Source organism: Globicephala melas, chromosome 1 (genome assembly GCF_963455315.2).
Source record: "Globicephala melas chromosome 1, mGloMel1.2, whole genome shotgun sequence".
NCBI lineage: Eukaryota > Metazoa > Chordata > Mammalia > Artiodactyla > Delphinidae > Globicephala > Globicephala melas.
The window spans coordinates 71,747,563-71,771,465 of record NC_083314.1 but is presented as its reverse complement, the minus strand read 5'-3'; the positions used below and the strand labels follow the sequence as shown (position 1 = coordinate 71,771,465).

Here is a 23,903-nt window from a genome sequence, read left to right as displayed (position 1 = left end):
CTGATTGGATAAGGCCCACCCACACTGGAGAGGATAATCTGCTTTACTCAGTGTACTGATTCAAATGTTACCCTCACCCAGAAACACCCTCAGAGACACACCCAGAATAAGGTTTGACACATAAAATTATTAACCATCAAAGTCCAGAAAGAAAATGAAAGGGTTTGTTGAACACACAGTATTATCTCTGCTACAGAGGTGATGAGGGGAAGGGGAGGTAAGGCTGATTTGGTGGAAAGAGAAAGTGGTCTGTGGTGGAACAGTTCATTGAAAGGGAAGCACATCTTTTGGTGACCCTCTCAGCTCCAGACCCATGCAGAACCTTAGAGGAGGAGAACACACAGCAAAAAATCCAGGTGTTATGTCGATGGTGGGCCTGGTAGCTCTTACCTTCCTATAATGAAAGTCCCTGGTGACAGCATTTAGTCGATTTGATGGTTTTTTGGATCTCAGGACACAACGAGGACATGAAGAGCTGCCCATACAGCGACAATGGTGAAAAGAGGAGGAGAGGAAACTCAGCTCCCAATAAGAGGTTTGGGAAGGACCCTTTTTATGTGGTAAAGCTGCATACTCAATATATATGGAATCTAGAAAAATGGTACTGATGAATGTAGTGGCAGGGCTGAAATAGAGACTCAGACATAGAGAATGGACTTGTGGACACAGGAGAGGAAGGGGAGGCTGGGATGAAGTGAGAGTGTAGCACTGGCAGATATCACTGCCCTGTGTAAAATAGATAGCTAGAGAGAAGCTGCTGCATAGAACAGGGAGATCAGCTCGGTGCTTTGTGACGACCTAGAGGGGTGGGATAGGGAGGGTGGGAGGGACGCTCAAGAGGGAGGGGATATATGTATACGTAGAGCTGATTCACTTTGTTATACAGCAGAAACTAACACAACATGGTAAAGCAATTATACTCCAATAAAGATGTAAAAAAATCAGGGCAAAAAAAAAAATAAGCTGCATACTCAGTTCTGGGGGAGTAAGCCTGACCCCACATTCCCAGGAAACCTAATAAGTATGTTCCTCACAGAGGCTAGAACAGGCAAAACACTGAGAAGGAGACCAGAACTTGGTGGGGGAGGAGTTTGAGAGCTGGAACCCCAGGAGGTTTGGCAAGGATGTGGAAGCGAGAGTTAGAGACAGCACAAATTACCTCCCAGCCACGTAGGCACACAGGAGGCAGTGGTCCCAGGTGTTGCCCTTTGTATCTCCATGTTCCAGTTTGTCTAGGCTAATGGAGCAGGCATTGTCCGACAAATTTGGGGCAACTTTAGGAATCCACTTTGGCAATCATATCAAATATTTATTCCAACAAGAAAACATTTCATAATACATTTTGCCCATTTTTTGATGGGAAGAATGCATGTGTATATGTATGTTAAAAAACAACTAGAGGATATAAAATAAAATATTATTGTTCTTTAAAAAAGTTAGTTTGAAAATCCTTGTAGACATCTCAATTCTTTCACTCATCCTATATAACCAGAACTTCTGTCCTGGTTAATATTTTCATTACTGATGAGGATAATTTCTTGAAGTGCCACTCTTGAGTTAGAAGAGTTTATCTCAGATCCATAGGAGACCAAGAACAGTGGTTACCGTGATCACTAGCCAAGTGGCAGTCCAAGCTACTCCAGAGGATGGGGCTGAAAGAACAAGAAAACACAAAACATTTAGGTGTCTTGATTAATGTGTTGAGAAGGGGCAGGGGTACTGGACATTGGCATGGGAGCTTATAGAGCAGGGGAATTGTTTCCTCCCTCAATCCAGACCCAATGTGCCTGGGACATCCTTTTACCAGATTGAGCAAAGCTCAAAGTCCCAGATGTAAAGTATAAAGAGTACAGAAATCCCTTAAATATCACTGGCTTAGCTGAGTCCTGTACTTGAAGGTTACCTTGGCACCTCTGTGGACCTGGGAAAGAATCACTCTCCTACACTGGGCAGCAATTAAGTAGGGCAGAGCTTCAGGTGCAGTTGATAATATGATGCTATGCGTTAACTTTAGGGAAGGAAGTATTAGTTCCCTTCCCTGTTTCTCTACACTACTAACCATCAGTACCAAATAGGAGGAAAAAAGGGGTAGGAAAAAAAAAAAGAAAGGGAAATAAAGAGATACAGAAGGGGAAGGCAGGATACTGATAAATTAGGGAAGAAGAATTAGGGATACTTTTCTAGGATAATTTGGATAGCTAAAAAGTGACAAGATGGGACTTCCCTGGTGGTGCAGTGGTTGAGAGTCCGCCTGCCAATGCAGGGGACATGGGTTCGTGCCCCGGTCCGGGAAGATCCCACATGCCGCGGAGCGGCTGGGCGCGTGAGCCATGGCCACTGAGCCTGCACGCCCAGAGCCTGTGCTCCGCAATGGGAGAGGCCACAACAGTGAGAGGCCCGCATAACACACACACAAAAAAAAAAAAGTGACAAGATGGGCTTAGCCCTTCAAAAAATAGATGTATTATTGCTTTCATCCTCTCTGTGAATGAGCAGCCACTTTCATTCTATAAAGGACAGGGATTGTTTCTCTTCCTTTTTCTGGATCTCAGGATATGGTGGTGATATAAAGGTGGTGTTAGGACTACCCAGCCAACTGGTGGTCTTATGGTCAGAGAGCAAAGTGTCATACTGGGTCTATGGTGGCAGAAAAGCAGGGCATATCAGTAAAGACTAGAAGAGACATGACCAGTTAGTTGGGAAGAATACTGAACATACAGTTTCCATAGCTCATGTGTGGGAGCAGAGGTAAAGAAATCAGCACAGGTGGGCAGAGTAGATTGGGTCCAAGAAGACCATGAAAGAGCCATGTCTCCAGGGGCCATGATCCCTGATGATTGGGTATGACAGGAATCTCAGGTAAATGCTGGTACCACAGGTATGAGTTATTCTGGAGGGATTTGTACACCAGGGCTTGGGGATATGATTTCAGGCCTGTGGAGAGCACAGGGCCTGAAATGCTGAAGATGGTGATCCAAATTTATTAAGTGGTTGCCAAATCCCTAGTGTCTCTAGAATTAAAAGGATTGGGCCTAAGTTATCTACCATTCATTGAGGACTTGTTAGATACTGTGCTAGGTAGTTATCTGTATTGCCTCATTTAATCCTTATAACAGTATGAGATAAGAACTATTGTTTTGTCTTATTTAAGAAGGACATGACTTCATACAGAGTGAAGTAAGTCAGAAAGAGAAAAACAAACCCCCTAGGCTAATGCATATATACGGAATCTAGATAAATGGTACTGATGAACCTACTGGCAGGGCAGGAATAGAGATGCAGACGTAGAGAAAGGACTTGAGGACACAGTGGGGGAAGGGGAGGCTGGGATGAAGTGAGATAGTAGCATTGACAGGTATACACTACCAAATGTAAAATAGATAGCTAGTGGGAAGATGATGCGTAGCACAGGGAGATCAGCTCGGTGCTCTGTGACCACCTAGAGGGGTGGGATACGGAGGGTGGGAGGGAGGCTCAAGAAGGAGGGGATATGGGAATACATGTATACATACAGTGATTCACTTTGTTGTACAGTAGAAACTAACACAACATCATAAAGCAATTATACTCCAATAAATATGAAAAAAAAAAGAGAAGGACATGATTTGGAGAAGCTAAGTAACTTGTTTAGCTAGTAAGTGACAGTCCCAGGATTAATCCCAGGTGTAACTGACTCCAAAACCTATACTCATAGCTACCCCACTATGGGACCTGTGTAGGCTTGAGAGAGAACGAGGAGTGATGCTCTAATGAGTGGATCCTCCCAGGAGACAGAGAAATCTGAAACACGAAACCCAGAGTTTGCTTTTCCAGCTTCATCAAGGAGCATACACCTGGGGAAGAACAGAAAGTCTCTACCTTAGGATCAGGTTCTCCTGTTCACCACTTGTTCTCACTCATGCTCATCCAGTTGGCCCTTTTTTCCTTCGCTGCCCACCAGAAATGCTTCTGTGTTGCGGCCCAACAGTGTCTGGACTGTTCCCCTACTTGCCCTTTTTCTCCCTGCTCACCCTGAAATCTCAGATTATCCTGCAAGGACACTGGCCTCAGATTCCAGGATGATGCACTGTTAGAGCACGGCAGGAGAAGGGGAAATCAGAGCCCCTGTGCCAACTGCCCTTTGCAGATGAGGACCCTGAGCTCCACAAAGCCGAGGTGAGCTGCTGAGAGGCGGTGAACCCTCTCAGCAAGGCAGTGAAACCTTAGAGAACCCAAGTCTTCCATGCCTTTAGGATTCTCCACTAATTTCTGTGCCAGGAGGCTGAATAAGTTCTCCACGCTTTTCTTCCTTCAAGAGAAAACTAGTTACCCTGTGCCCACCTCAGCTCCCTTGGCAGTATCTCTTACCCAGTACACAGGGTGAAGTGAAGTTGACTGTGTAATTTTGGCTGCTCACAGGATTGCTGACTTGGCAGGTATAAGAACTGGAGTAGTTTTGTGGTGTATGAGTCACTTCAAGCACACTGCTCTGGAACTCTTTTGGAAGGGACTCTGCATACCAGGTGTAGTTTACAGACTGGTCCTGGATCACACAGGACAAGGTCAGGTTACACTTGTTCCCTTCCTGTGTCTTCTTGACTTCTATGACAGGCTTTGGTACAGGGTCTAAAAATGAATATGTTAAGATGAGACAATGGGTTTATGCATTTATGAAGCATTTATGCTGGGAGGGTTTCGCCAACAAAGTACAAAGGGAGCCCCAGAGGGCTGCAGGAGCAGTCATGGAAAAGAGGCCCCTGCAGAGGGAGCCAGTGAGCAGTTTTGACCTCTGGAGGCTTCAGACTGAAAGAGCTACTCCTTGGAGTGAAGCTAAGCTGGATCCAGAAGGGGGAGCCATGCACCCAGAAACAAAAATGGGGTTATGACAATCTGTGGGCCAGAAAGAACAACAGAGGTTTAGCATAGATATCAGCGGGGTTGGACTTGATATCCCAACTGTCTGAGCTGCTCAGGGCCCCTTCTCTAACAATGGTCCACACTTGGCACCTTGGTCTATCAGTCCTTCAAGAGTTCTTGGGCTCAGATTCAGCAAGAGTCCTGGGGTAAGGGGTACCACCCTATACCTTTCCTGGATGCTGGCAGAACTACAGAGAAGAACCTCATGGAATTCCCAGCAAAAGTCAGTAGTGATGAACAGCACTGCATCAGTTAACTTTGGTATCTCAGTGCCAGCCACAGAGCAGGTATTCTATAAGTATCTGATGAAAGGGATAGGTGGATGGATGGATGGATGGATGGATGGATGGATGGATGGATGGATGAATCAGTTATGCAATAGAAAAGACAAAACACTTGCTTTACAGTGAGACCAGCCTGGGTCCTGGACTTGGTCCTGCTAGAGTGACATTAGGCAAGATAATTGATCCCTTGAACTTCTTTCTTGCATGTAGGATGACTCATGTTAGTAATATACAATGCCATCATCCATGAGAAAGTGCTTTTGCAGGGTGTAAGCGTTACATGCATGTTGGAGGTCACAGCATCTTCACTGATGTCATCCTGCAGCCAGATTTGTTGAGAGGTAATCCCATCATCTGCTCCTTCCTTGACTAGGACTGCTTTACCTGAAATCCTCTGGGGTCTTTTCCTTCTGGTCAAGCGTAAAACACAGAATCAATACAGCTCAGATGTCATAGGATTAAAATGTGGCAGAGAATTGACCCAATCAGTGCTGGCCTCTGGATCATATGTCTGTGAGGGGCAGTGGAGGCTCTGCCATCTGACCTCCTGAACTCTAGATCCATCTCCTCCGTGAAACCCTATCAGATTGCTGGACTCCTCCTGCATACTTTACATGAGCAATCTTCATACTGTCTTCCATCATTTCCTGTGGTCTGGACTCAAGTCTTGCATACCTTCCTCATTTCCCATGGTGAGCAGCACAACCCTGAGCACATTGTGGACAGAGCGAGCTAGGGCAGACTGGCTCCAAGATGCCCCCTTTGAGCTGTCAGAAATTCCTGGGCTGGACTGAAGGATAATTCTTCTGCTAATCGCACCCTCAGGGTCTTATCCCTAGGCAAGTGTGCTAAAGCCAAGCCAGCTTGTGGATTTTAAGATATTCAGAAATTTTGCAAGCTGGTTGTGAAATCATTAGCAGTTTGGAGGTGGCTGTGGTGGGAGTATTTACCACAGAATTTGGTAAATGATACAAATTTGGGATTTTTTTTAAAGCCACTGTAAGAGCCTTTGAATCTTTCCTGTTCCCAGTACGTCTTGAACTTTCAGGCCGTATGACATGGAGGAAGTGAGTGAGAAGGGGATTTTAGCCTCTTAGACCATTCTTCCTTCCCTTCAGCCCTTCTTGACTCTTCTAAACTCCTTGCATTGCTTTAAATAGTCCTAGTTTTCTTTTTTTTAAGAAATTCTTTTTTGCTAAAGGTACATCAAATTGGTCTCCATCGCTTGCCATCAACAGAATCTTACCTAATGGGGCAGAGATGGCAAGATCTTTCTCCAAGTTCACACAACTAGTAAGTTACTGCCCAGGGTTTTAAACCCAGGTCTGTCTGACTCCAAGTATAATGTTCTAGCCCTTACTTCACTTATACTCGTTAGGCTGGCACTAGGAGTGGAAGTTTTTTTCCCACCCATTCAGTAAGGTAAAAACACTCTTGAATGGCTCTTGCCCAATCCTTTATCTCTTCTATCTTTTTCCTTATGTTTGATGAAGTCTTTGTTCAGTTATGTTATTAAGAAGAGCTCAGAACTGATTTGGGTTGATCACAGGAGAGCATGAAGAGAATAGAGAGGAAACCATCCTTACTGTTTTCTTTATCTTCAAATCTTAGACTCCTTAATGTCAGAAGAGGTTTTAAATGTCCCAGAGTAATCTACTTCGAGTCTGGCTGGCCCAGCCTCACTTCCAAGTGGAACTGGCTCCAGGAGAAATGAATTAAGCCTATCCTGAGGTTTTTCCCTCCCCCTCCCAGGGAGAGTCCCCTCCCAGTGGTCTGTCCAGGGCCCTGGAGTGGGGACTTGCCCTTTGGTTCCCCTAACTCACCAAGCACCTCCAGTGAGATCTTCCATTCGTCCTCGTACCCAGAGTCCTTCAGCACCCTCAGGAGGTAAGTGCTGCTGTCCTCCTTCTGGACGTTATTGATGTGCAGTGTGCCACTTTGACGATCAAGCCTGACCCTGTCCTTAAATTTAGTATTGAAGTATTTAAGCTGACCGGAATCACATTCTACAATCTTCTGGTCAGTAGTATAAAGCCAGGTGGTGAGTGATTTGTTTTTCGTCGGCACACTGGAGATTGACAGACTCACGTTGCTGCCGGAGATGGCATATTTTGAATAATCTGTCAATGAGAGGCAGAGTGAGTGAGACCCATTTTAAAAAAGGCAGAGCTGCCCAGTGGCCCAGGCTTTGGCCTGGGCTGGTGGAACAAAGAAGAAGGAAGAGCCTTTTGCTTGGGAGCAGTGAGTATGATCTTTATCAGAGGGCCTGACCCCTGATCAGGAACTCAATGATAGTCAGAGCTTGAGAAGTGGGCATGAGAACAGGAGATGTGCTCATAATCCGTCTAATTCTGCCCTAGAGGATAAAGAAAAAGGACACTGAGCCAGCCCTTGCTCTCTCCCTTACTCTCCTAATAGGACATTTTCAAAGAAAATGATGACGAGTCACGTCTCCTCTCTGTGCTTGTGTTCCTTGTGTTTCAATTTAGTTCTCCAGCAGTAGGTAAGAAGTGAAGGAGAAACAAGGTTAGAAAGGAAAGGGAACCAGAGTTAGTCAGTGGCAAAGTATTATAGGAGAGTGAACGCATTTTATTAATAAAAATATTGTGCTATTTTTCTGGCTTTCGTGATTTTTGTATTTGTCAGCTTTTAAAAAAACTTGTGATACACTGGGCTTTCTTTTCTCATCCTAACTACATTCATTTTTGTTCCTATTTGTATTTACAGTTCTGTTCTCTTTCTCATGAGGGCACTCCAAATTGTATAAGCCTCAGTTCTAAAAACCCTGGTTTCTTGAATGCAAGGAGAAAGAAAAGGTGATAGCCAGAAGACATAAGATGAAGGAAGGTCTGCTAACTCTCTCTGTGGAGGGAGGAAAACTAAGTGTAAATGTATAGGCTGAGAAAGAGCAGTAGAAAAAAGCTAATGGTAGAGGAAAGAAGAAATATGATCTATATCGCTCTTACCTCATATACTGTCACAAAAAACTTCATATTGTTTAACATCGTGTCTATACCTATTTACTTTCCACATGTCTATCGTTCCCGAAAACATTCTTTTCAATAAAGATTCAAAATGCCTGTGTCCCCAGGTCTTTCAAGTTCCTAGTCACTAATCCTTCCAACCATCCATCTATCCATTCAACAACCAGTTATGGAGCATTTAATTTTTGCCTGGCGCGTTCACAAACACACACAGGCATTTATTTCCAGAGTGTTTCTGATTGATCCATTCCGTACTTTATAATCTCTGACAGCCTAGGTCAGTGTTTTTCAACCTTGGCATTATTGACTTTTTGGACCAGAGAATTCCTTGTTGTGAAGGGCTGTCCTTGTGCATTGTATGATATCTAGCAGCCTCCCTGGCCTCTGCCCACTAGATGCCAGTAGCATCATTCCAGTTGTGACCATCAAAAATATCTCCAGACAATGCCAAATGCCCCCTGGGAGGAAAAAATCTTCCTGCCTTCATTCTGGTTAAGAACTGCTGACCTAGGTCATCCTTGGTAGACTCTCCAACAAGTCTCAGACATATGTTTAGGAAGATAGCACAAGCCACAATTAACCGCTTTATTTCTCAGTAAGAAGTCACAGCCAACCACCAGGATGGCTTTTTTTGAATCATTACACATAGGTGGTGAAGGAAGGAGGACGGAAAGCTACAATATCCTGTGCATGTCTATATCTTAGAACTCATATCATATTAAAGTGATCCATTTAATATCTATTACTTGCCTTTATCACCAGATCACATGCTTCCTAAGGACAAAAAATGAGTCTTATGAGTTTAACTCATTTTCCATTGTAGTATGATGGTTAAGATCATGGGCTCTGGGGACTTCCCTGGTGGTGCAATGGTTAGGAATCTGCCTGTCAATGCAGGGGTTCGAGCCCTGGTCCAGGAAGATCCCACATGCCGTGGAGCAACTAAGCCCATGAGCCGCAACTACGGAGCCTGTGCTCTAGAGCCCATGAGCCACAACTACTGAGCCTGCGTGCCACAACTACTGAAGCCCACGTGCCTAGAGCCCGTGCTCCACAACAAGAGAAGCCACTGAAATGAGAAGCCTGTACACTGCAACAAAGAGTAGCCCCAGCTCGCCACAACTAGAGAAAGCCTGCGTGAGCAACAAAGACCCAATACAGGCAAAACTAAATAAAGAAAGAAAAGAAAAAAAAAAGATCATGGGTTCTGGAATTAGACTATGCAAATCCTGGCCCACTTATTAGCTGTATAACCTTGAGCATTTTACCTAACATCTCTGCATTTGTTTTAGTATTTATCTTACAGAGTTTGTGAAGGTGAAGTTCATGTGTCAAGTTTACTGAGTTAAAGGATGCCCAGACAGCTGGTAAAACACTATTTCTGGATCATCTATAAGGGTTTTTCTGGAAGAGATTAGCATTTGAATCAGTAGACGGAGTAAGAAGATCACCCTCACCAATGTGTGTGAGCATCATCCAATCTACTGAGGGCCAGAATAGGACAAAAAGGCAGGAAAAAAAGGCAAATTTGCTTTCTACTTTGAGCTGGGATATCCATCTTCTCCTACCCTTGGACATCAGTGCTCCTGGTCCTTGGACCTTAGGACTTGAACTAGGAATTAGACCATTGGCTCCCCTGAAGACTCTCTGTGGAAGGATGAATGAAGATGAGTCCACTGAGAATGAAGAACACAGAACATATAGACTCAAATCACGAGTCTATATATTCTAAGGCCTGTGGATTTGTACTGGAACTACACCTGTAGCTTTCCTGGCCTCCATCTTGCAGGTGGCAGATCATGGGACTTCTCCAAAGAAGTACATAATATGGGTTATACTTCCATAACTGCATGGGCCTCATAATAAATCTCTTTCTATATATTTATATATATCCCATTGGTTCTTTTTACTCTAAAGAACCCTGACCCAGAGTTACACAAATAAATGCTTAGAATACAATTAAATTAACACAAATAATCAATACACATAAAGTACTTAGACTAATACTTGGAAGATTAGTAAGTATTCAATAAATGTCATGTATTGTTTTATTATTATCACCTACGTTAATTTTGTATCCATAACATCTAGTACTATGCATTAAGTACTGAGATGTTTAACAACTGCCTGCTGAACTTACTTTATTGTACCAAAACAGTGGTAAAATAAGGACTAGACTAATGATATATTTTTAAGGAATGAATGCCTATGTGTGAATCTGGAAGAGTGAAGAATGTTGAAGTAGGGGCCAAAAATCCAAAAACCTGTAGCAGCTCCTGAAGAAGCTTTCACTTGTAGGCTAGGTCTAAAAGTAAAAGACATCAGCATGCACAAAAGAAAAACAGAACCAGGTCTTTGGCTAGGACATGTGATGATAAGAAAGAGGCCCCAGCACCAGGGTAGGACCAGAAAACTTACCTGAAGCTTCCTTGGGGAAGGAGGAATGAAGATGAACACAATGAGGAATGAAGAATGGAGCATATAGACTCAAGTCATGATCCAGACCCAGGTATAATACACATCATTTCTCCTTGTGAGAATGGAGTCTGCTTTATAACAATGAGATCTTGTTTGTCCAGGGTATCCCCAACATGCTCAAAAAAACTTCAAACTACAGTGTAAGGGGGAGGGAGAAACTATAACAGACACATAGTCACTAAGATTGTGAGCTTCTCAAAGGCAAAGACCATGTCTTACTCAATCCCCACAATATTTGGCTCACATTTGTTGTTTAGTATAGAATGAAAGAATGAATGAATGAATGGCAGGGACAAAAATGCATACATAAGTGTTCCCAGTTGTCTCCTCATGACCTCCTACTAGTCACATTTTTCTTACTTTTACTCTCCCTTAGCTTTTTTTTTTTTGCTTACTTCTTAAGATTGGTTTGGACTGAAAAGGCAGAGAGGAAAGGAGAAGAAAAACAGGGGCCACTCAGGTTGGTTTAGGAAATAGGGGTGCTATAGTACTAAGGCTCAAAGGAGTGAGAATCTCTGGGCAGCAGATGAATGGGATGGTTTGAGAAGACTGAAGAGGACAGGAGAGGATATGATAGGAAGTATCACTATAACTTATAAATTGGATTCCCTTTAACATCCTTTGAGAGACTTCAAGTAGAAATTTGAGTTACTATTTAATTACTTATGACCAATGAACTGTGTTTCTTAAGTATCATACTGTGCCCAAACTGGGCCAGTGAAGCAGCCCTGTCTTATGGTTGGGTCCTGAATAAAAGAATAAAAGATGACAATTATGACATAGACAGCAGAGGAGCAATGGAAAAGCTGCCCAGAAACTCTCAAAAGAAACAACATAAAAGAGTGTTGAGGAGACAAGAGAAGATGGGCGGAAGAATAGGATGCGGAGATCACCTTCCTCCCCACACATACATCAGAAATACATCTACACGTGGAACTGCTCCTATAGAACACCCACTGATCGCTGGCAGAAGACCTCAGACGTCCCAAAAGACAAGACACTCCCCACGTACCTGGGTAGGACAAAAGAAAAAACAGAGACAAAAGAATAGGGACGGGACCTGCACCAGTGGGAGGGAGCTGTGAAGGAGGAAATGTTTCCACACACTAGGAGCCCCTTTGCGGGCGGAGACTGCGGGTGGCGGAGACGGGGAGCTTCGGGGCCGCGGAGGAGAGCGCAGCAACAGGGGTGCGGAGGGCAAAGCGGAGAGATTCCCGCATAGAGGATCGGTGCCAACCAGCGCTCACCACCCCGAGAGGCTTGTCTGCTCACCGCCGGGGCGGGCGGGGCTGGGAGCTGAGGCTCGGGCTTCGGTCGGATCCCAGGGAGAGGACTGGGGTTGGCAGCGTGAACACAGCCTGAAGGGGATAGTGCACCACGGCTAGCCGGGAGGGAGTCCGGGGAAAAGTCTGCACCTGCCGAAGAGGCAAGAGACTTTTTCCTGCCTCTTTGTTTCCTGGTGCGCGAGGAGAGGGGATTAAGAGCGCTGCTTAAAGGAGCTCCAGAGACGGGCACGAGCTGCGGCTAAAAGCGCGGACCCCAGAGACGGGCATGAGACGCTAAGGCTGCTGCTGCCGCCACCAAGACGCCTGTGTGCGAGCACAGGTCACTATCCACACCCCCCTTCCGGGGAGCCTGTGCAGCCCGCCACTGCCAGGGTCCCGGGATCCAGGGACAGCTCCCCCGGGAGAGCGCACAGCACGCCTCAGGCTGCTGCAACGTCACGCCGACCTCTGCCGCCGCAGGCCCGCCCCGCACTCCGTGACCCTCCCTACCTCCCGGCCTGAGTGAGCCAGAGCTTCCGAATCAGCGGCTCCTTTAACCCCGTCCTGTCTGAGCAAAGAACAGACGCCCTCCGGCGATCTACATGCACAGGCGGGGCCAAATCCAAAACTGAGCCCCTGGGAGCTGTGAGAACAAAGAAGAGAAAGGGAAATCTCTCTCAGCAGCCTCAGAAGCAGCGGATTAAAGCTCCACAATCAACTTGATGTACCCTGCATCTGTGGAATACATGAATAGACAACGAATCATCCCAAATTAAGGAGCCGTGTGGATGAAAGGCTCTTGGTGCTGCAGCCAGGAGTTAGTGCTGTGCCTCTGAGGTGGGAGAGGCAACTTCAGGACACTGGTCCACAAGAGGCCTCCCAGCTGCACATAGTATCAAACGGCGAAAATCTCCCAGAGATCTCCATCTCAACGCCAGCACCCAGCTTCACTCAACGACCAGCAAGCTACAGTGCTGGACATCCTATGCCAAACACCTAGCAAGACAGGAACACAACCCCACCCAATAGCAGACAGGCTGCCCCAAATCATAATAAGTCTACAGACACCCCAAAACACACACCAGACGTGGACCTGCCCACCAGAAAGACAAGATCCAGCCTCATCCACCAGAACACAGGCACTAGTACCCTCCATCAGGAAGCCTACACAACCCACTGAACCAACCTTAGCCACTGGGGACAGACACTAAAAACAACAGGAACTACAAACCTTCAGCCTGCAAAAAGGAGACCCCAAACACAGTAAGATAAGCAAAATGAAAAGACAGAAAAACACACAGCAGATGAAGGAGCAAGATAAAAACCCACCAGACCTAACAAATGAAGAGGAAACAGGCAGTCTACCTGAAAAAGAATTCAGAATAATGATAGTAAAGATGATACAAAATCTTGGAAATAGAATGAAGAAAATACAAGAAACAGTTAACAAGGACCTAGAAGAACTAAAGATGAAACAAACAATGATGAACAACACAATAAATGAAATGAAAAATACTCTAGATGGGATCAATAGCAGAATAACTGAGGCAGAAGAACTGATAAGTGACCTGGAAGATAAAATAGTGGAAATAACTACTGCAGAGCAGAATAAAGAAAAAAGAATGAAAGGACCTGAGGACAGTCTCAGAGACCTCTGGGACAACATTAAACGCACCAACATTCGAATTATAGGGGTTCCAGAAGAAGAAGAGAAAAAGAAAGGGACTGAGAAAATATTTGAAGAGATTATAGTTGAAAACTTCCCTAATATGGGAAAGGAAAGAGTTAATCAAGTCCAGGAAGCACAGAGAGTCCCATATGGGATAAATCCAAGGAGAAACATGTCAAGACACATATTAATCAAACTGTCAAAAATTAAATACAAAGAAAGCATATTAAAAGCAGCAAGGGAAAAACAACAAATAACACACAAGGGAATCCCCATAAGGTTAACAGCTGATCTTTCAGCAGAAACTCTGCAAGCCAGAAGGGAGTGGCAGGACATATTGAAAGTGTTGAAGGAGAAAACCTAGCAACCAAGATTACTCTACCCAGCAAGGATCTCATTCAGATTTGATGGAGAAATTAAAACCTTTACAGACAAGCAAAAGCTGAGAGAGTTCAGCACCACGAAACCAGCTATACAACAACTGCTAAAGGAACTTCTCTAGGCAAGAAACAAAAAAGAAGGAAAAGACCTACAATAATGAACCTAAAACAATTAAGAAAATGGGAATAGGAACATACATATCAATAATTACCTTAAATGTAAATGGATTAAATGCTCCCACCAAAAGACACAGACTGGCTGAATGGATACAAAAACAAGACCCATATGTATTCTGTCTACAAGAGACCCACTTCAGACCTAGGGACACATACAGGCTGAACCTGAGGGGATGGAAAAAGATATTCCATGCAAATGGAAACCAAATGAAAGCTGGAGTAGCAATTCTCATATCAGACAAAATAGACTTTCAAATAAAGACTATTAGAAGAGACAAAGAAGGACACTACATAATGATCAAGGGATCAATCCAAGAAGATATAACAATTATAAATATTTATGCACCCAACATAGGAGCACCTCAATACATAAGACAAATACTAACAGCCATAAAAGGGGAAATCGACAGTAACACATTCATAGTAGGGGACTTTAACACCCCTCTTTCACCAATGGACAGATCATCCAAAATGAAACTAAATAAGGAAACACAAGCTTTAAATGATACATTAAACACGATGGACTTAATTGAATTTTATAGGACATTCCATCCAAAAACAACAGAATACACATTTTTCTCAAGTGCTCATGGAACACTCTCCAGGATAGATCATATCTTGGGTCACAAATCAAGCCTTGGTAAATTTAAGAAAATTGAAATTGTATCAAGTATCTTTTCTGACCACAACGCTTTGAGACTAGATATCAATTACAGGAAAAGATCTGTAAAACATACAAACACACGGAGGCTAAACAATACACTACTTAATAACGAAGTGATCACTGAAGAAATCAAAGAGGAAATCAAAAATACCTAGAAACAAATGACAATGGAGACACGACGACTCAAAATCTATGGGATGCAGCAAAAGTACTTCTAAGAGGGAAGTTTATAGCAATACAATCCTACCTTAAGAAACAGGAAACATCTCGAATAAACAACCTAACCTTGCACCTAAAGCAATTAGAGAAAGAAGAACAAAAAAACCCCTAAGTTAGCAGAAGGAAAGAAATCATAAAAATCAGATCAGAAATAAATGAAAAAGAAATGAAGGAAACGATAGCAAAGATCAATAAAACTAAAAGCTGGTTCTTTGAAAGGATAAACAAAATTGATAAACCATTAGCCAGACTCATCAAGAAAAAAAGGGAGAAGACTCAAATCAATAGAATTAGAAATGAAAAAGGAGAAGTAACAACTGACACTGCAGAGATAAAAAAGATCATAAGAGATTACTACAAGCAACTCTATGCCAATAAAATGGACAATCTGGAAGAAATGGACAAATTCTTAGAAATGCACAACCTGCCAAGACTGAATCAGGAAGAAATAGAAAATATGAACAGACCAATCACAAGCACTGAAATTGAAACTCTGATTAAAAATCTTCCAACAAGCAAAAGCCCAGGACCAGATGGCTTCACAGGCGAATTCTATCAAACATTTAGAGAAGAGCTAACACCTATCCTTCTCAAATTCTTCCAAAATATAGCAGAGGGAGGAACACTCCCAAATTCCTTCTACAAGGCCACCATCACCTTGATACCAAAACCAGACAAGGATGTCACAAAGAAAGAAAACTACAGGCCAATATCACTGATGAACATAGATGCAAAAATCCTCAACAAAATACTAGCAAACAGAATCCAACAGCACATTAAAAGGATCATACATCTTGATCAAGTGGGGTTTATTCCAGGAATGCAAGGATTCTTCAATATACGCAAATCAATCAATGTGATACACCATATTAACAAATTGAAGGAGAAAAACCATATGATCATCTCAACAGATGCAGAGAAAGCTTCAACACCCATTTATGATAAAAACCCTGCAGGAAGTAGACATAGAGGGAACTTTCCTCAACATAATAAAGGCCATATATGACAAGCCAACAGCAAACATCATCCTCAATGGTGAAAAACTGAAAGCATTTCCACTAAGATCAGGAACAAGACAAGGTTGCCCACTCTCACCACTCTTATTCAACATAGTTTTGAAAGTTTTAGCCACAGCAATAAGAGAAGAAAAGGAAATAAAAGGAATCCAAATCGGAAAAGATGAAGTAAAGCTGTCACTGTTTGCAGATGACATGATACTATACATAGAGAATCCTAAAGGTGTTACCAGAAAACTACTAGAGCTAATCAATGAATTTGGTAAAGTAGCAGGGTACAAAATTAATGCACAGAAATCTCTGGCATTCCTATACACTAATGATGAAAAATCTGAAAGTTAAATCAAGAAAACACTCCCATTACCATTGCAACAAAAAGAATAAAATATCTAGGAATAAACCTACCTAAGGAGACAAAAGACCTGTATGCAGAAAATGATAAGACACTGATGAAAGAAATTAAAGATGATACCAATAGGTGGAGAGATATACCATGTTCTTGGATTGGAAGAATCAACATTGTGAAAATGACTCTACTACTCAAAGCAATCTATAGATTCAATGCAATCCCTATCAAACTACCACTGGCATTTTTCACAGAACTAGAACAAAAAATTTCACAATTTGTATGGAAACACAAAAGACCCCGAATAGCCAAAGCAATATTGAGAACGAAAAAAGGAGCTGGAGGAATCAGGCTCCCTGACTTCAGACTATACTACAAAGCTACAGTAATCAAGACAGTATGGTACTGGCACAAAAACAGAAAGATAGATCAATGGAACAGGATAGAAAGCCCAGAGATAAACCCACACACATATGGACACCTTATCTTTGATAAAGGTAGCAGGAATGTACAGTGGAGAAAGGACAGCCTCTTCAATAAGCGGTGCTGGGAAAACTGGACAAGTACATGTAAAAGTATGAGATTAGATCACTCCCTAACACCATACACAAAAATAAGCTCAAAATGGATTAAAGACCTAAATGTAAGGCCAGAAACTATCAAACTCTTAGAGGAAAACATAGGCAGAACATTCTGTGACATAAATCACAGCAAGATCCTTTCTCACCCACCTCCTAGAGAAATGGAAATAAAAACAAAAATAAACTAATGGGATGTAATGAAACTTCAAAGCTTTTGCACAACAAAGGAAACCATAAACAAGACGAAAAGACACCCCTCAGAATGGGAGAAAATGTTTGTAAATGAAGCAACTGACAAAGGGTTAATCTCCAAAATTTACAAGCTGCTCATGCAGCTCAATAACAAAAAAACAAACAAACCAATCCAAAAATAGGCAGAAGACCTAAATAGACATTTCTCCAAAGAAGATATACAGACTGCCAACAAACACATGAAAGAATGCTCAACATCATTAATCATTAGAGAAATGCAAATCAAAACTACAATGAGATATCATCTCACACCAGTCAGAATGGCCATCATCAAAAAATCTAGAAACAATAAATGCTGGAGAGGGTGTGGAGAATAGGGAACACTCTTGCACTGCTGGTGGGAATGTGAATTGGTTCAGCCACTGTGGAGAACAGTATGGAGGTTCCTTAAAAAACTACAAATAGAACTACCATATGACCCAGCAATCCCACTACTGGGCATATACCCTGAGAAAACCAAAATTCAAAAAGAGTCATGTACCAAAATGTTCATTGCAGCTCTATTTACAATAGCCCAGAGATGGAAACAACCTAAGTGCCCATCATCAGATGAATGGATAAAGAAGATGTGGCACATATATACAATGGAATATTACTCAGCCATAAAAAGAAACGAAATTGAGCTATTTGTAATGAGGTGGATAGACCTAGAGTCTGTCATACAGAGTGAAGTAAGTCAGAAAGAAAAAGACAAATACCGTAAGCTAACACATATATATGGAATTTAAGAAAAAAAATGTTATGAAAAACCTAGGGGTAAGACAGGAATAAAGACGCAGACCTACTGGAGAACGGACTTGAGGATATGGGGGGGGAAGGGTGAGCTGTGACAGGGCGAGAGAGAGTCATGGACATATACACACTAACAAACGTAGTAAGGTAGATAGCTAGTGGGAAGCAGCCGCATGGCACAGGGATATTGGCTCGGTGCTTTGTGACCGCCTGGAGGGGTGAGATAGGGAGGGTGGGAGGGAGGAAGATGCAAGAGGGAAGACATATGGGAACATATGTATATGTATAACTGATTCACTTTGTTACAAAGCAGAAACTAACACACCATTGTAAAGCGATTATACCCCAATAAAGATGTTAAAAAAAAAAAAGAAGATGTGGCACATATATACAATGGAATATTACTCAGCCATAGAAAGAAACAAAATTAAGTTATTTGTAGTGAAGTGGTTGGAACTAGAGTCTGTCATACAGAGTGAAGTAAGTCAGAAAGAGAAAAACAAATACTATATGCTAACACATATATATGGAATCTAAGAAGAAAAAAAAGTGTCATGAAGAACCTAGGGGTAAGACAGGAATAAAGACACAGACCTACTAGAGAATGGACTTGAGGATATGGGGAGGGGGAAGGGTAAGCTGTGACAAAGTGAGAGAGTGGCATGGACATATATACACGTATAATAGATATATAAACGTAAAATAGATAGCTAGTGGGAAGTAGCCGCATAACACAGGGAGATCAGGTAGGTGGTTTGTGACCACCTAGAGGGGTGGGATAGGGAGGGTGGGGGGGAGGGAGATGCAAGAGGGAAGACATATGGGAACATATGTATATGTATAACTGATTCACTTTGCTATAAAGCAGAAACTAACATACCATTGTAAAGCAATTATACTCCAATAAAGATATTTAAAAAAAAGTGTTGAGTAGAGCATTCATGGTTTCAGTATCAAGAAATCAATAAAAAGCAGCTAAGGGAAACCTTGAAATATAAACCCAGCAGCCTCTCATGGGCTGAGACTAATGCTTTAGAATAGCAATGGAAAAGTGAGTTTGGGGAAAAGAATCTGAAAAAGAATGAATATATGTTTACGTATAAAACTAACACAATATTGTAAATCTACTACACTCCAATATAAAATAAAAATTAATTTAATAAAAGAAAAGTGAGTTTTGCTATGAAATATCTAATGAAAGGGTGGGCTTAAAAAGCAACATGAACCTAAAGATAGAAACAGTAGAAAGAATGCTTGATTAACCATAAAAAAAGGGAAAAAAATATTCTAGTCTTCTGGAAGGATTCTTTAATCCAATCACAAGTTGAAGAAAGATGCATTAATATTACTAATATAGATCGCAAAAATTAATGTACAGCCATTATATAATTTGGGATAACAAGGTGGTGGTTTAGTCTGTTACAGAGGATTGTCTAATAAATTCAGAAAGATAGATTCACTTATAGTTTTCTTATATATAATATATTTATGTATTTTTTCAAATTTTAAAGTAAATTGAAAAAAATCTTGATTTGCCTTCCTAACAATTCCATGTTTTAGAAGTAGAAAACTACCTTAAGAAAAGTACTATTTTGATTTAATTCTATCGAGAAGAAGTAGTTGGTTATGTGTGTGGATGCTTAGGATAAAGTAACTGTGTTTTCCTGTAGTTTATAACAGGAAATGAAGCAGATCTTTCCTGTGCTTACCCATGTTTCTTGTCTGTAGAGAAGAAAAACTAAAATGGGGTGGGGGGAATTCAGATCAAAGGAAGTTGTAATTTCATAGAAAAAGTGTCTACCCAGGAAGGAGAAAGAGGTCCTAAAGGGGAAATTCTGATTACTCTAAAAACAAGTCATGTGATTTCTAGTAAAACTTTGAAGAACTGAAAGAGGTGAGTTTTAAAGATATTGATATAGAGTTACCTGGAGCTCTCTAATGAGATCAACTATTTAACAAACCTGTACAAACCTTTCAAGGAAGTAATTTGTCAATAGATATCAAGACTCCAGATGTGTGTCATGGGGGACAAGATGAACAGAGAGAGTTCCATTTCCTGAGATGGGAAGTCTAATGAGTTTAATTGGCCAGATTGCAATGACTAACTGGAAGGTGAGGAAGTCCCAGTGTTGTGGTGGCTTGTTATGCAGCAGTAGATAGCTGGAACAAAGATGGAGAGTTAGATTTTGGAAATGTGCTTGGAGAGTCTGGAGATGTTTAAAAAGCAGTTAGAAATTCAGGTCTGTGGCTCAGGAGAGAGTGCGGGGCTTTAGAGTTTCCTTATGTTCTTCTCAGCTCTTATCTACCTCAAATTGTATGTGGTCACAATCACAGAGCAATTTCACATTCTTTATTTCTTTTGATCTTAACAATAACCCCTTGAAAAAATGGTGAGCATATTGTTATATCCATAACAGAGTGGAGAAAATTGAGGCTCAGGAAGCTTTCACAATTTATAGAAAGTCCCATGGCATGGAACTCAGAACATAGATCTTCTGATTCCCAGTTCAAGCTGTTTCCACCACACTCTGTTGTACTGAAGGGAGACAGGGAAGATGCCTACTAGTGATGAGGGGGCCCTGAGGTCAGAGAGCTGAGAAACTCAAGTCTGAGGAGGAATTAAGGAGAAGATTTAAAATTACTTCTTAAATTTCTTCACAAGAGCATCCCTTACTGGGGAGGAGAGAATTACTATACCCCTAGGAAGATCTGGACAGATAACCTGAAAGGAAGTTCTTTGATGTCATTCATTCATAGGATTAACAATTATTTATTGAGCCCATGCCATGTTCTAGGCACTGTGCCATGTTCAGCACTGGACAAGGTCCCTGTCCTCACGGGGCTCAAGGAAACAGACAGTCAAGCAGTTCACCAACCATAACTTGGAGTCTGAGGTTTCCAGGAGGAAGTCACATGAAAATGGAATGCTAAGGGAGGAGCTGAAGAGAAGAGAGTGAAGGAAATTTTAGGCAGGAGGAAAGGCATTTGTATAGACCTAGAGGTAAGAGAGACAGAACCTCCTTCAAGGCAAACAGCAAAGTTAAATTTAGATGAAATGTGGTTATGGGGTGAGGGAGTCATAAATTGGGGTTAAAAGGACCATCTGTAGGCATAATCGAGGCATAAAAAGATTTAGACACATTGACCTAAGTCTAGAAAAGTCCTGAAATATTCCAGTTCTCTTGGCATCTCTATCTTTCCCAACAATTGGATGAATAATTCATGCCAGCCCCCACTCCCAAGGTCATATCAGTGCCCTATGAGTAAACTCAGTCCCATGGAGCCCACACAGCCATGAGTACCCTGAATATATCATGTATCTAGGCTTACACAGCCTAAAGGAGCAGAATTTGCCACCCTAATATATGTTTCTTTGGCATATTAATTGTTTTAAGCTGGTTATTTTCTAAAGAAAGAGAAACATTCTGAAAATCATGTAGGAGTTACCCTTTTGTAAGAAACATTTATATTTGTAAGGGAAATTTTCATTTGTAAGAGTGTCTCCCTCTCTGTACCGGAAGAGGACAGAGAGGGAGACCAAGTCTCTAGAAACTCTTATCAACGGAGAAGGCATTAACTTAAGTCTGCCTAACAACCTTACCCTTGTTTACTGTGCTTTTCCAGATAACCTCCCAGAACTGCCACCCTTAACATCCTCTTGTCTTTAGCTGAGGATGGTATTTAAAGTGAGGGCTTCAGCCATTATGGCAAGTTATTCAGGTTTTCTGGGTTTCTCCCATGTATGCAATATTAAACTCTGATTTTCTCTTGTTAATATGTCTCATGTCAATTTAATTCTTAGACCAGTCAGAAGAATCTAGAAGGGTAGAGAAAAATTTCTTCCTCTCCTAAACTTGTCATAAACCAGATCCAATGTATTACCACCCTGAGAGGCCTTGCATGAGTGGCCAACAGGGTTTCCTTCAAGCATTGCTATCTCATCTCCCTAAAAGTTACATACTGTCATAATTCTATGATGTTATATTTGTTTCCCATACGAACATTCACTTTTACTCATTTTTTTCCATTGTGGTGAGCATTAAAGCCCCTTAAATGAAAAAGACCTGAGTATTTATTAGGAGGAATAGTGAGAAAGACAATAGCTTAGCTCTCAATTCTCAGACAGGTACTGGAGGGCTGGGCAGCTGTAACAGGGAAAGGAAAGTTAGCACAGGAGGGGACCAGAACAAGCCCATGGCAGAAGAATGAACCTGAACTCTTAATCAGATGTTTGGGGGTTCCTCTGGTACTGAGTCCTCTGCTCAGACTCTCACTCAGAGACCTTAGACAAGTTTCCTTTCCCACAGTTTTGATCTCTCTCTGGGACAATGACAACATCATTTACCTTTGCTCATGACACAATTCCTTGCATAGACAAAGGTCTCAAAGAATGCCTCAAGGGGCACAACACACCTGAGCATAAAATGTGGCAGCTATCAGAGTAGCTTCCTGTTATTCACAATGCAAGGAGACTTTACAGAGGACAAACCACAGCACTAAATATGAGGGGCCTACTTTCTCATCTCACCAAGGTCCTAATTTTGTCACATCCCTTGGGGAAATAGATGGAGTCTGATTCTCCAGGCTAAGGAAGGCTCCCCAACTCACCACAGCCCTGTTACTAGGATGAAAATACCTGCTGCCTGGAGCCCCTACTCCACTTCCAGGTTGAGCCACACCCCATATTCCCTTTTCCGTCTGACAGGGCTTTCAGCGCACAATTAGAGGCAGACAATTTGTGGAAATTACCTTGTATGCTGGTTGCCAAGAACAAATGAGGCAGCAGTAGAAGTTGCAGAGCCAGAGGCAGTTCCCACCTTCTGGAGCACATGCTACTCTCCAGAACTTCCCAGGAACTCTAGAGACAGGCCAGAACCAAAGGGCTCTCTTGAATTCGTGTCTTAAGGTTAGAGAAAAATAGCACTGAGCTCTTCTCTCCATTCAGCAACTCGTGGGTGGGGCCTAGGCACCAGAAACAGGAAGTCCCATGCTTTTTTTTAATTTTTTTTTAATGCGAGCACAACAGGAACGAAACATTTTGTTTGAATGTGTGTTAGTTTTTTTTCTGGTGAGAGGATCCATAGCTTCTACTTGTTTTCAGAGGTGTCAGTGCTCAGAAAAGATTAAAGACCCCTGATAGAGAATATCTGCTTTTGGTTTCCCAGTTAGGAATCACCCTGATTAATCCAGAAGCTAAAATTTGCTGGTACCCACCCAAGGGGATTTCTGACCTGAGCCAACTTTAAATCATGTGAGGAGTAGACCATGTGTGGGTAGGTTGAGAGCACAAAGTGTGGGAACTCAGACCTACACAGTTTAAATACTGGTCTCCCACCCCCAGGCTCTTCCTCCCTTATGACAAATTCACTGTATGAACCTTTACATTGGCCTATCCACTGAACAATAGTAGAAAAGCAAGGTTATTTGACCCAAATGAATGGATTCCACACCCTTGTGGTCTAAGAAATTTCAGGTCCATCCCTCTTGTATCTAAATGAATTATTTCCCCACCCAGGACAATTTGGAGACCCATAAAGTAGCCACAGTCCCTGATACAGCATATTAGTAGCTATTTCCAATTGGGGACATTTCTGATTCTCAACATGGAGATGACAATAAAAACACTGCTCTCCTCAATCTCTGAACTCTTGTCTTGGAAGTAGTTACCCTCCCCAAAGGATCAGCATGGGGAAATGGAGTCGGCTAAATACCAGAAATTGTATATGACACTTGATCATATTGGAGCCCTGTGAGCCCTGTTTATTTTACTACCTGCATTTCCGAACTGAAACTCAGGGTCAGACTTGCCTGAGGTCATGCTTCAGCTCCAGTCAACCCCAGTTTTCACTCAGCTCTTCCCCCAATGTGGACTACAGTAAATACTTGGACTAGAAGATAAGATGAGACAGGAGTAGAATGAGCAAGGTTGAAGTGGAGTTAACTAAGAAAAACTTTAAAGT

At 42.2% G+C, this 23,903-nt stretch overlaps 1 protein-coding gene across 1 annotated transcript; it reads right to left on the bottom strand.

Annotated features, from left to right (window-relative positions):
• Positions 1 to 1,572: 1,572 nt before the first annotated feature.
• Positions 1,573 to 22,869, bottom strand: CD48 (CD48 molecule). Its single transcript, XM_030842053.3, has 4 exons — positions 22,693 to 22,869; positions 7,004 to 7,300; positions 4,348 to 4,605; positions 1,573 to 1,652 (listed from the first exon to the last, which is right to left on the bottom strand). Exons 1-4 carry the CDS (start codon positions 22,772 to 22,774, stop codon positions 1,573 to 1,575), a joined length of 717 nt encoding a protein of 238 aa, XP_030697913.3. The 5' UTR covers positions 22,775 to 22,869.
• Between the last annotated feature and the right edge of the window lie 1,034 nt (positions 22,870 to 23,903).